This window comes from Piliocolobus tephrosceles, chromosome 14, assembly GCF_002776525.5.
Source record: "Piliocolobus tephrosceles isolate RC106 chromosome 14, ASM277652v3, whole genome shotgun sequence".
NCBI lineage: Eukaryota > Metazoa > Chordata > Mammalia > Primates > Cercopithecidae > Piliocolobus > Piliocolobus tephrosceles.
Genome location: NC_045447.1, coordinates 108389956 through 108404540, shown reverse-complemented (window position 1 = coordinate 108404540; position 14585 = coordinate 108389956). Strand labels below are relative to the sequence as shown.

The following is a 14585-nucleotide window of genomic DNA, read 5'->3' as shown; positions in this document are numbered from 1 at the left end:
ACTAACATATTTACCATTCTATTCATAAAATGTTACAGTTAATCTCTTCATGCACATATGCATATGTTACAGTATGATTGTGGGATAAATTCCTAGAAGTGGCATTGCTGCTTAACGTAGACTATACATTGAGAGAAACTGAAAGCATCACTCTTTTTGCATTACCTCCATTCAGTACACTGCAAGTTGATCATTTTTTGGAACTTTAATTTTATAGGTAGTGCCAACTGGTTCTTCAAGAAATCATATTCATAAAAAGGCCCCAGTTCCTAATATTGAATCATTTGAGTTTTACCTTTTCATGTGCACACACGAAACAGACCTAAAACATTCCCAGATGTGGTGAGGGGTTGTGAGTAAAGATTCTGCAGCCAGACTGCTTGGGTTCAAATCCTTGTGCTACCACTAACTAGCTCTATGATTGGGGCAAATAAATAAAGCCTGTCTTTTTGGTTTCCTTGTTTTTATCTGGGAAGAATATTAGTATCTACCTCATAGAGTTGTGTGAGGATTTTAATATGTACAAAGCACAAAGAATCATATTTAGTGCACAGTAAGCACTCAAGATACATAACGTCTTCATACTTAAATTTGTTCTTAAAACTGATTGTTTTTAACCTGAGCCTTATCTGAGCAATAATATCCACAATACTGCATGTTTGTGTACTATTTAGATTTTAAGATACTTTAAATTTAATGCATTAACTACGAAAGCATAGTTGAAAGTAATGCGCGAAGCAATGCAGTCTCAATGTTTTAGTTGTTCTAATCAATTGACTAGCACCTCACTGCTGTTTTAATTTGCATTTCTTTAACTTACAAACAAGGTTGAATATTATCTCATGAATGTTTAATTTTTTTTTTTTTTTTTTTTGAGACAGAGTCTGGCTCTGTTGCCCAGGCTGGAGTGCAGTGGCGCAATCTAGGCTCACTGCAAGCTCCACCTCCCAATCCACGCTATTCTCCTGCCTCAGCCTCCTGAGTAGCTGGGACTAAAGGCGCCTACCACCACGCCTGGCTAATTTTTTGTATTTTTTAGTAGAGACAGGGTTTCACTGTGTTGGCCAGAATGGTCTCGATCTCCTGACCTTGTGATCTGCCTGCCTCGGCCTCCCAAAGTTCTGGGATTACAGACGTGAGCCACCATGCCTGGCATTATCTCATAAATTTATAAACTATTTTTTCTTCATGTGGAATGCCTATTAATCCTTCTCGATTTTACATTGCTTTTTAAAATCTTTATCCATTGATGTATAAGAGCACTTTATAAAAAAATTGTGTCACATATATTAAAATATTATTTCCCATTCATAAATTGGTATCTTCTGGTAAGTTTCAAATAATCTAATTTATTAGTCTCTTTACTGTGGTCTTGGTTTTACATCTTGCATAGAAATACATGCCCACTCCCATATTATATATGCAAACGTCTCCCAGAATCTTCTAGAACTCTTTCTGTGGATACTTTACTTTAAAATCTTTAATTCATCTACAATCTACTTTGATGCAAGGAGTAGGGTAATGATCTAGTTTTATTTATTTTTTCCTGAGGATACCTAGTTTCCCCAGTACCATTTATTAATTTTTTCTTACTAATTTAAAATGCCACATCTTATATTAGCATATATATCTGAATTTGTTAACGGATACTATTTTTCCACTGCTATTAATATCAAGCATACTAAAATCCAGAATCAACATCTATTATGTATGTTTCTTTTTTGAGACACGGTCTCACTCACTCTGTCACCCAGGCTAGAGTGCAGTGGCGCAATCTTGGCTCACGGCAACCTCCACCTCCAGGGTTCAAGAGATTCTCCTGCCTCAGCATCCCAAGTAGCTGGAATTACAGGTGCATGCTACCACACCTGTCTAATTTCTGTATTTTCCATAGAGACAGGGTTTCACCAACCCTGTGTCTTGAACTCCTGACCTCAGGTGATCTGCCCACCTCAGACTCTCAAAGTGCTAGAATTATAGGCGTGAGCCACTGCACCCAGCTTCTATGTATTTTTCTAATTGGTAAGACTAACTCCTTTTACAATTTCTTTTTACCAATCGTACTGCTTATCCTTTTATGAAAATTAATTTTTTTTTAAATTTGACAAATAAAATATGTATGCACTTATTGTGTACAACTTGATGCTTTGAAACATGCATACATAATTGAATGAGTAAATCAAGCTAATTAAATATGTTTTACCTCACATACTTATTTTTGTGGTGAGAAACTAAAAATCTATTCTCAACAATTTTCAAGGACACAATAGTTTGTTATTAACTATAGTCACCATTTTGTGCAATAGATTTCTTGAACTTACTCCTCCTATATAACTGAAATTTTATATCCTTTGACCAACAGCTCCCCAACTCCCAAACTCACTAGTCCCTGGTAACAACTATTCCACCTTCTGCTTCTATGGGCTCAACATTTTTAGATTCCACATGTAAGCTGGATCCTGTAGTACTGGTCTTTCTGTGCCTCACTTATTACAGTGAACATAATGTCCTCCAGGTTCATCTATGTTTTCACAAATAAATAGGATTTTTTTTTTTTTTTGAGACAGAGTCTCGTTCTGTCACCCAGGCTGGAGTGCAGTGGCACGATCTCAGCTCACTGCAAGCTCCGCCTCCCGGGTTCACGCCATTCTCCTGCCTCAGCCTCCTGAGTAGCTGGGACTACAGGCGCCCGCCACCACGCCCGGCTAAGTTTTTTTTGTATTTTTAGTAGAGATGGAGTTTTACTGTGTGAGCTGGGATGGTCTCCATCTCCTGACCTCGTGATCTGCCTGCCCCAGCCTCCCAAAGTGCTGGGATTACAGGCATGAGCCACTGCGCCTGGCCAGGATTTTTTTTATTTTATGGCCAAATCGCAATACATCGCATTGTGTATGTACACCACATTTTCTTTATATCCATTCATCCACAGATGGACACTTCAGTTGATTCCAAATCTTGGCTATTATGAATAATACTGCAATGAACATGCTTGTACAGATATCTAAAAGACATACTGACTTAATTTCCTTTGGATACATACCCAATAGTGGGATTGCTGAATCATTTGGTAATTCTATTTTTAATTTTTTGAGGAACCTCCACACTGCTTTCCATAATGGCTATACTAATTTACATTGCCACCAACAGTATACAGGTATCCTCTTTTCTCACATCTTCATCAACACTTGTTATCTTTTGTCTCTTTGATAATAACCATTCTTACAAGTACTAGGTGGTATCTCATTGTGGTTCTAACTTGCATTTCCCTGATGATTTGTGATACTGAGCATTTTTTCATATACCTGTTGGCCACACATATATCTTTCTTGAGAAATGTCTATTCAGGTCTTTTGCCCATTTTTAAAAAGCACAGTTACTTGTTTTCTTGCTATTGAGATGTCTGAGTTGCCTATGTATTTTGAATATTAACCCCTTATCAGATGTATTCTTTGAAAATATTTCCTCCCATCCCATAGGTTGTCTTTTTACTCTGCTGATTGTTTCCTACGTTGTGCAGAAAATGACTTTGAAATAACCTCATCTAATTATGGTTTTGTTGCCAATGCTTTTGGGGTTGTATCCAGGAAACGATTTCCTGGACCAGTATCATGGAGCTTTTCCTCTGTGTTTTCTCTTAGTAGTTTCACAGTTATGGGTCATAGGTTTAAGTCTTTAATCCATTTTGTGTTGATTTTTGCATATAGTGTGAAACAAGGGTCTAATTTCATTCACTTGTGCATACATATCCCCATTTACCCAATACCACTTACTGAAAAGACTAAACTTTCTTCATTGTGTATTCTTGGCACCTCTGTCAAAAATCAATGGACAGTAAATGCCTGGATTTATTTCTGGGCTCTCTACTGTGTTCCATCGGTCTAAGTATGTGTCTGTTTTTATGTCAGTACCATGCTGTTTTAATTGTTACAGTTCTGTAGTACATTTTGATATCAGATAGTGTGATGCCTCCAGCTTTGTTCTCTATGCTCAAGATTGCTTTGGTTATTGGAGGTCTTTTGTGGTTACACACAAATTTTAGGATCGTTTTCTCTATTTATGTGAAAACTGTCATTAGAATTTTCATAGGTAATGCACTGAATCTGTAGATCACCTTGGGTATTACGAATACTTTAATAATATTAATTCTTCCAATCCATGAACATAGGATATCTTTCCATTCATTTGTGTTATCTTCAGGTTCTTGCATCAATATTTTATAGTCTACTATAAAACACTGTAAACTTTAGTGAACAAGTCTTTCACCACCTTGATTAAATTTATTCATAGGAATTTTATTTTTGATGCTATTATAAATGGAATTATCTTCTTGATTTCTTTTCAGATACTTCATTATTGGTATATTGAAACACAATTGATTTTTCTGTTGATGTGCTGCAACTTTATTGAATATATTTATTAGTTTTTTGGGTTTTTTTCTTTTGAGACAGCGTTTTGTTCTGTCACCCAGGCTGGAGTGCAGTGGCACTATCACAGCTCACCGCAGCCTGAACCTCCTGGGCTCAGGTGATCCTCCCACCTCAGCCTCCTGAGTATCTGGGACTACAGGCACATGCCATCATGCCCAGCTAATTTTGTATTTTTTGTAGAAATGGGAGTCTTGCCATGTTGTCCAGGTCTCAAACCACTGGAGTCAAGTGATCTTCTTACCTTGGCATCCTAAAGTGCTGAGATTACAGGCATGAGCCACCACACCCAGCCTGAAATTTATTCATTAGTTCTAATAATGTTTTGTTGAAGTGTTTAGGGCTTTCTATATATAAGATCATGTCATCTGCAAACAGGGATAATTCAACTTCTGTTTTCTTCCAATTTGGATGTTTTCTCTTTTTCTTGTCTAATTGCTCTGGATAGAACTTTCAGTACTATGTTGAAAGAAGTGGTGAGAGGGTCATCCTTGTCTTGTCTGGATCTCAGGGGAAGAGTTTTCAACTTTTCACCATTGAGTAAGATTGAGTAAGATGTCTGTCACATGTGGCCTCTATTGTATTGAGGTATATTGTCCTTTTTATACCCAATATGTTGAGAGATTTTAGCATAAAAAGGTTGTTAGAGATTTTGTCAAATGCTTGTGCTGCGTCTATTGAGATAATCATGTTTTTTGTCCTTTGTACTATTAACATGATATGTTACATTTATAGATTTGCCTATATTGGACCATCAATTCATCCCACAGACAAATCTCACTTGACAATTGTGAATGATCTAATATGCTGTTGAATTTGGTTTGCTAGAATTTCATAGAGCTTTTTTTTTGCATTTATGCTCATGAGGATATTGGCCTATAATTTTCTTTTTTTGTAGTGTACTTTCTGAGTTTGGTATCAGGGTAATGCTGGTCTTACAAAACGAATTTGAAAGTATTCCCTTCTCTTCCATTTTGTGGAAGTGTTTGAGAATAATTAGTATTAGTTCTTTAAATGTCTGGTAAAATTCAGCAGTGAAGCCATCAGGGCCTAGGTCTTTATTTAATTAGAGCTTTTTACTACTGATTCAATTGTATTGCTCATTACTGGTTTGCTCAGATTTTCTTTTTTTATGGTTCAGTTTTGGCAGGTTGTATGTGTCTGGAAATTTATGCACTTCTAAGTTGTCCAATTTGTTGATGTATACTTATTCATAGTAGTCTGTTAAGATCCTTTGTATTTCTGTAATATTGATTGTAATGCTTCCTCTTTCATTTCTGATTTTGAGACTTTTTTTCTTAGTGTAGCTAAAGATTTGTCTATTTTGTTTATATTTTTAAAAACCTGACTTTTAGTTTTATGGATCATTTTTATTGTTTTTCTAGTCTATATTTTATTTGTTTCTGCTCTGATCTTTATTATTTCTTTCCTTCTTTAACTTTGAGCTTAGTTTGTTCTTGTTATTCTAGTTCCTTGGGGTGTAATGTTTGGTTGTTTATTTGAGATCATTCTTCCTTGCTGATGTAGGCCATTATTGCTATAAACTTAGAATTGCTTAGAACACTTATCCCATGTGTCTTGTTATGGCATGGGTCAATTTTTGTTTGTCTAAAGACATTTTAAAATTTCCCTTTAAATTTCATCTTTGACCCACTGGTTGTTCAGGAGCATGTTGTTTATTTCCAAGTATTTCTGAATTTTCTTTTTCTTTGAGACGGAGTCTCGCTCTGTCACCAGGCTGGAGTGCAGTGGCACGAGCCTGGCTCACTGCAATCTCCACCTCCTGGGTTCAAGCGATTCCCCTACCTCAGCCTCCAAAGTAGCTGGGACTGCAGGTGTGCACCACACCCAGCTAACTTTTGTATTTTAGAAGAGATGGGGTTTCATCATGTTGTCCAGGATGGTCTCGATCTCCTGACGTCGTGATCTGCCCACCTTGGCCTTCCAAAGTGCTGGGATTACAGGCATGAGCCACTGCGTCCGGCCAAATTCCCTGAGTTACTGATTTCTAGAATCATACCACTGTGGTCAGAAAGTATAACTGATATGATTCCAATCTCCTTAAATTTATTAAGACTTATTTTGTGGCCTAACATATGATCGATCCTGGAGAAAATTCTCTGTGTGCTTTTGAAAAAGGTGTCTCCTGCTGCTGTGGGATACAATGTTCAGTTTATGTCTGGTAGGTCCATTTGGTCTAACATGCAGTTTAAGTCTAATTTTTCCTTCTGATTTTCTGTCTGCATGACCTGTCTACTGCTGAAAATAGGATATAAAAGTTCCCTCCTATTAAGTCCCTTCTCCCTTCAGATCTGTTAGTATTTGCCTTATATATTCAGATATTCCAACATTTGGTGCACACATATTTACAACTGTTACATTCTCTTGGTTAATTGGCCCCTTTATCTTTTTTTTTTTTTTCCTGAGACAGAGTCTTGCTCTGTTGCCCAGGCTGGAGTGCAGTGGTGCGATCTCAGCTCACTGCAACCTCTGCCTCCTGGGTTCAAGTGATTCTCCTGCCTCAGCCTCCTGAGTAGCTAGATTACAGGCGCGCACCACCACGCCTGACTAAATTTTTTGTATTTTTTTTTAGTAGAGACAGGGTTTCATCACATTGGTAGGGCTGGTCTCGAACTCCTGACCTCATGATCCACCCGCCTTGGCCTCCCAAAGTGCTGGGATTATAGGCGTGAGCCACTGCGCCCGGCCCCCTTTAGCATTATATACTGACTTTGTCTCTTGTGGCAGTTTTGGACTTAAAATCTATTTTATCTGGTATAAGTACGGCTACTTCTGTTCTTTATTGGTTTCCTTTGTATGGAATATCTTTTTTCCAACTCTTTGCTTTCAGTCTATGTGTGTCCTTATATGTGAAGTGAGTTCCCTGTGTGTAGCATAGAGTTGGGTCTAGTTTTTAAAATCCATTAAGTCACACTATGTCTTTTGATTGAATAGTTTAATTTATTTACATTTAAGGTAATTGTTGCCAGGTAAGAACTGACTACAGTCATTTAGTTCATTCTTTTCTGGCTTTGTTTCCTGACTACAGCTGTTTAGTTCATTCTTTCTGGCTTTGTTTTCCTTTGCTCCTTCCTTCTCCTTCCATCTTCCTTTGTGATTAGGCAATTTCTTACAGTGGCATGCTTTGATTCCTTACTTTGTATCTTCCGTATATCTAGTACAGGTTTTTGCTTTGTGGTTGCCAGGAGGTTGACATAAAATATAGTTACAGCAACTTTTTAAAAGTTGAATACAACTTAATCATGATCACACATAAAAATTCAACATTTTTACCCACCCAGACACACTTTATGTATTTGATGCTTTTTATATTGCGTAACCCTTAATGAATTATTGCAGCTTTAACTATTTTTAATAGTTTGTTTTAACCACTATAATAAATATGTTACTTAAACACCACCACAGTTTTAAAATTTGACTTACTTTTGTACTTACTTTTGACTTAAACTTTTTGTACTTACTTTTACTAGTGAGTTTCAAACTTTCTTATGTTTTTGTGTCACTAATTAACATCCTTTTCTTTCAGCCCGAAGAACTTCATTTAGCATTTCTTTGTAAGACACTTCTGAGTGTAACGAACTTTTTTTTTTTTTCTTTTTTTTTTTTGAGACAGAGTCTCACTCTGTTTCCCAGGCTGGAGTGCAGCTGCACAATCTCGGCTCACTGCAAGTTCTGCCTCCCGGGTTCACACCATTCTCCTACCTCAGCCTCCCAAGTAGTTGGGACTACAGGCGCCCACCACCACGCCTGGCTAATTTTTTGTATTTTTAGTAGAGATGGTTTCACCATGTTAGCCAGGATGGTCTCCATCTCCTGACCTCGTGATCTGCCTGCCTTGGCCTCCCAAAGTGCTGGGATTACAGGCATGAGCCACTGTGCCCTGCCAAGTAATGAACTCGTGACTTTGTGTGTGTGTCTGCAAAAGTCCTTTTCTCTTTTCTTTCTGTAGAAGAGCTTTGCTGTGTATTCTTGGTTGACAGTTTTTGTTATGTTTTGTTTTTTCCTTTCAGCACCTGAATATATCATCCCACTCTCCCCTGGCCTGTAAGGTTTCTGCTGTGAATGTCTGATTCTAGTATTAATGGAACTCCCTTATATGTGACATGCTTTTTTTGTCTTTGATGCTCTTCTGCTGCAGAATACTCTTTTTGTCCTTCAATTTTGAAAGTTTGATAATAATATGTCTTGGTGTAGTCTTGCTTGGATTGAATCTTATTAGAGATCTTTGACCTTCCTGTGTATGAAAATTTATATTTTTCCCCAGATTGATAAACTTTTTCTGCCTGCCTTCCTGCCTGCTTTTTTCCTTCCTTCCTGTCTTCCTTTCTTCTTTGCTCCCGCCCTCCTTCCTTCTTTCTTTCTGCTACTGTTTTTTTTTTTTTTTTTCTCTCTCTCTCTCTGCAAGAGAAACTTGCTCTATTAGCCAGACTGGAGTGCAACAGCATGATTATAGCTCACTGCAACCTCAAACTCCCGGGTTCAAGCAACACTCCCACCTTGGCCTCCCAAAGTGCTGAGATTATAGGTGTGAGCCACCACACCCAACCTATTGTTTCTTTAACTAAACTTTCTAGTCCTTTGTCTCTATTCTCCTTTTTCAGTGTCCATACTTTAATGTTTTGTTATTTTGATACTTTCCTATAAGTTCCATAAAGGTTCATTACTTAGTTTTTTCTCCTTTAACTGTATAATTTCACTAAACTGTCTTTGAGTTCAGAGCCTTTCTTCTGCTTCATTGATTCTGTTGTTGACATTCTCCATTGCAATCTTCATTTCATTCATGCATTTCTCAGGTCTAGAATTTGTTAGTTTTTTGCATAATTTCCATCTTTAATTTTCTTATTTTATTCATTTAATGACTTGCTAAGTTTTGATTTATTTTTCCTTTTTTAGATAATGAACAGAAATGTATTTGTAACAGTTCTGGAGACTGGGATGCTCAAGATCAAGGTGGTGGCATCTGTGAAGGCCTTCTTGCTGTGTCACAACAAGGCAGAAGGCATCACATGGGTGAGAGAGAGACAAAAGTGGGGTCCTTTTATAAGAAACCCACTCCATGATAACATGAATTTCGAGGGACACATTCAAATCACAGCAGTCCCAGTTCCGGATCTCTAGTTTTTTCTAACATTTATTTTAGATTCAGGAGGTGCAAATGCAGATTTGTTACCTGGGTATACTGTGTAATGCTGAGGTTTGGGGTCTGAATGATCCCTTCACCCAGGAACTAACTAAACAGGTTTTCAACCACTGTGCTACTCCCTCCCTTTCCCTGATAGTAGTCTCTAGTGTCTATTGCTGCCATCCTTATATCCATGAGTTATCAATGTTTGGCTTCTACTTACAAGTGCAAACATGCAGTATTTGATTTTCTGTTCCTGTGTTAATTCACTTGGGATAATGGCCTCCAACTGCATCCATGGTGCTGAAAGGACATGATTTCATTATTTTGTATGGCTGCATAGTATTCCATGGTGTATATATACCACATTTTCTTTATTCACTCCACTACCGAGAAGCACCAAGGTTGATTCCATGTCTTTGCTACTGTGAATACTGCCATGATAAACACACTAGTGCATGTGTCTTTTTGGTAGAATGATTAGATTTCTTTTGGATATCTACCCAGTAATGGGATTCCTAGGTTGAATGGTAGTACTCTTTTAAGTTCTGAGACATCTCCAAATTTTTTGCCACAGTTGCTGAACTAATTTACATTCCTACCAACAGTATGTAAGTGTTCCCTTTCTCCACAGCCTCACCAGCATTTGTTTTTTGACTTTTTAGTAATAGCCATTCTGACTGGTGTGAGATGGAATCTCACTGTGGTTTTGATTTGCATTTCTCTGATGATGAGTGATGTGGAACGCTTGCTTTTCCGTATGTTTATTGGTCATGTGTTTGTCTTCTTCTGTGAAGTGTTTGTTCATGTCTTTTGCACATTTTTAAGTGGGGGTTGTTTGCTTTTTGCTTGCCTAATTGCTTAAGTTCCTCATGTATTTTGAATAGCAGACCTTTGTTGGATGCATAGTTTGCAAATATTTTCTCCCTTTCTGTGGGTTGTCTGTTTACTTTGTTGATAGTTTCTTTTGCTGTGCAGAAGCTCTTTATCCTAACTGGATCCCACTTGTCAATTTTTGTTTCTGTTGCAATTGCTTTTAGGACTTACAAATCCTTTCCCAAGGCCAATGTCCGGAATGGTGTTCCACAGATTTCCTTCTAGGATTCTTACAGTTTGAGGTCTTACATTTAAATATTTGATCCATCTTCAGCTCAGTTTCATACATGGTAAAATGTAGGGTTCTAGCTTCATTCTTCTGCATATGGCTCACCAGTGATCTTAACACCATTCATTGGATAGCCCTTTCCACATTGCTTATGTTTGTTGACTCTATCAAAGGTTGGATGGCTGAAGGTATGCAGCTTTATTTCTGGGTTCTCTACTCTGTTCCATTGTTCTATGTGCCAGTTTTAATACCAGTACCAGATTGTTTTGGTTACTGTAATCTTATAGTTTGAAGTTGGGTAACGTGATACCTCTGGCTTTGTTCTTTTTGCTCTGGATTGCTTTGGCTATTTTGAATTATTTTTATATTTTCTTTAAGTTCACTTAGCTCTTGTGGTGGTACTTTCAGACGTCAACATGGTTCAATTGATGATTCTGCAGAAAAATGTCCTATTTCATCATCTTGCTGGCATCTGTACACTTGCCTTGTTTATTCTTGAATGAATATTCTTCAAAATAAAATTTTGAATTATATCATTTTATTATGGGTTAAATTGGAGAGGATTAACATCTTCACATTATTGAGTCTTCATATCCATAAATGAGAATTTATACAGATCTCCTTACATACCTTATAGTAAAGTTTTTAACCTTTTCACAGGTAGCCTGTACATTTCTCACCCCTCTCCTGCCTACCAGTGGTATTTTATGCCTTCTAAATCTATTATAAACAGTCTCTGCTTTTAATTTTAACTGATAACTTACACAAAGGGAGATATTTCTGATTATTAAATTAATTTCCAAAAAAAGTATTAAAAAATGTGAATTTTTTTTTTTTTGGAGATGGGGTTTCACTCTTGTTGCCCGGGTTGGAGTGCAGTAGCATGATCTCAGCTCACCGCAACCTCCAACTCCCAGGTTCAAGTGATTCTCCTGACTCAGCCTCCCGAGTAGCTGGGATTACAGGCGCCCACCACCACACCTGGATGATTTTGTGTATTTTTAAAAGAGATGGGGTTTCAGCATGTTGGCCAGGCTGGTCTCGAACTCCTGATCTCAGGTGATTGACCTCCCAAAGTGCTGGGATTACAGGCGTGAGCCACCGTGCCAGCCCAGGTGATTTTCTTATGTGTGTTTTCAAGGATCAAATAATAATACTTTTTACTTGGTTCCTGTTTTTTATGCCTCTTGTTTAGTCTCTTCTCTAATTGAAATACTCTTTGTATCATAGGAAAATAAGGATAGACGCTAGTGAGAAGGGCCCAAAATTCTTTTTCAGGGTTACAGGAATGAAGGAATAAATAAAACGTTATTGCAACAAAACAAAGGAAACTCCAAACTCCGCCTCTCCAAATTATAAAAAAAGTCATACACAGAATTTGAGAATATCATAGCACCATTAAGAGGGAAGGAGGAAAAGAGATTATGAGGTATTGCATTGATAATATATTGTGACATATAAGTATTAAAACATTTTTGCATCTCAGAATAGAAACTTTAGTCGCCTCTCTCCTTGAACTCCTAAGACGGAGTCAAACAAAATTTTCTTTTGCTTTTCCTACTAGATATTTTTATTTTGCCTTCTAGAAACTCATCAATTTGAAGAAACATAGTCAATATGAATCATTTTATAAGCATCCTTATATATATATAAATTTAAATTTTATAGTGTTTGATATACATATTCATGTTATATTACATGTATCTATATAGATAAAATCTTGTTTATGAAAATTGACATAGTATGCTATAAGTGAACAAAACTATATGAAAGAATAATAGACCATACTGCTTGATAGAAAAAGTTTTCAATAATAGAACAGTGCTGCAACAGAGACAAGAAGAAAAAATATAACCACAAAGGTCTTATGGGAGCTTATTATCTGCCAAGCACAGTTAAGCTCATTAGGTGGATAATCTTATTTTTCCTCACACAATTATGCTCATTTTATAAATGAGAAAGCTAGAACTTTGAGAAGTTAAATTACCTAACTTTACATAGTTTATAGCTGATTCTTGTTCTCAAAGGCAACTCTGTGTGACTGTGAAGCCCCAGCACAGGCCCCCATAAAAAGGGCATTTCCATTTACGTTAATATTTAAGAATCCAAAAAAATTGATTTTTCAAAAGCCTACAGTTAAAAGAAAGTTGCTTAAATATTACCTAAAATAGAACAGTCAGTAAAGATGAAAGAAAAAACAAAAAAAACATGATCACAATGAAAGGAAAAAAAAGCAGCTCACAGGAATTTTCTCCAGAGGCATACAAAGATACACTCTCCAAACAAGAAAACCAATATCTAATGAATGTTCATCAGAAACTAGAATATTCACTTTTGTTTAAGCAAAACTTTCACTAATTATATAGAAGGTTATACTTCCTACTGAGATAATTTACCACTACAGCCACAGTTTCAGTGTAGAAAAACACCCTTAGCTCATCAGTATCTGGGACAGAAGTAAAACAGGGATACTGCTTGAAACAAAACTGCTTAGACCAGCACACTTCTCGGATTTGTCAATGTCACTGATTTTAAAATGAAAGCTAAATACCTTTTAAGACATCTGTACAATTCTAGGGTAGCTGTTTCAGAAGGTCAAATGACTCACAGCCAATGGGGAACTAGAGAGATGAGATATCTGAGGATTTGGCGGGTAAACCAGACTTTCACTGATAGGGTCCCTTTTGGTAGAGATTCTCTTGAAAGACAGGGCAGCTTAAAGAAATCACTGAGGATTTTCACTATTACAACAACAAAATGATACGGAACTGCTATATTGATTTTAAATTTGACAAAATGACAGAACCCCTGACAAAACAGAACCACTACCGTGGAATAAATCAATTAGATTCTGGATCAGGCCCGTTATTCTTCATATCATCACAAGTGCTTTCAAAGATGTTGTCACCAGATTAAGGGCACAAACTGGGATAGAGAGCTGGAAGGGCTTCTACTTAAAGAGTATGGTTATTGTACTTCACTTCCACGCTTAATCATTTGATAACACCCACAGTTGCTATTTTGGATACTCTATAAAATTCCCAGGCAGTTATCCATGTAATCTAACATAAATACACGTTAAAGTCTTTTCTGCTGTTTCTCAAGGTCACGTGTTTGCCGTGGAGCTCAGAGTGCTGGCACCTCGCTCAGTCACTGCAACAATGGCTTCAATCCTTCTTGACAGGTGGTACCTCTGTGTTCCTAGTTGGCATCATACCACAGAAGGCTCCTCCCACACACTAACGGGACTGGATCAGTAACATCAGACTAAAAACATTAACCTTAGGAGTCTTATTATTCTGAAAAATACAAGAAAACCTTCAGAATACAGGTTTTATTATTAAAACTCAGACCCAATTAAAATTTTATAAATGAGAAAGTTAGAACTTTGAGAAGTTAGATTACCCAGCTTTACATAGTTTATAACTGATTCTTGTTCTCAAAGGCAACTGTGTGACTGTGAAGCCCCAGCACAGGCCCCCATAAAAAGGGCATTTCCACTTACTATAATATTTAAGAATCCAAAAAAATTGATTTTTCAAAAGCCTACAGTTAAAAGCAAGTTGCTCAAATATTACCGATATGACCAATAATCAGACCCAATTAAAATCAGAGAGAAGGAAGTAACAAAAGGCTGTGTAGATCATGCACTACTAATATAGCCCATGGACTATTTAAATAACTCACAGGATACCTTTTTAAATATATTTTCATTGTAGTAAAATATATATCCCATAACATCTACCAGTTTAACCACTTTAAGGGTACAGTTCAGTGGCATTAAATATACTCACATTGCTGTTCAACCATCACCCACATCCAGCCCCTGAACTCTTCTCATCCTACAGCTGAAACTCAAATCTTCTGAGTAATTTGTGAAGCTGCCAACACACCATGCTGACCCTTAGTTTGT

General features: G+C 37.0%; 1 protein-coding gene across 1 annotated transcript in view; it reads right to left on the bottom strand.

The window, feature by feature from the left end:
• Positions 1–13911: 13911 nt before the first annotated feature.
• The window catches only part of LOC111528897, a 102044-nt gene continuing 101370 nt past the window's right edge, over positions 13912–14585 (bottom strand). The window contains exon 7 of the mRNA XM_031934010.1: positions 13912–13971. Within this exon, the coding sequence (XP_031789870.1) occupies positions 13912–13971 (60 nt within the window). The remainder of the gene's footprint in view (positions 13972–14585) is intronic.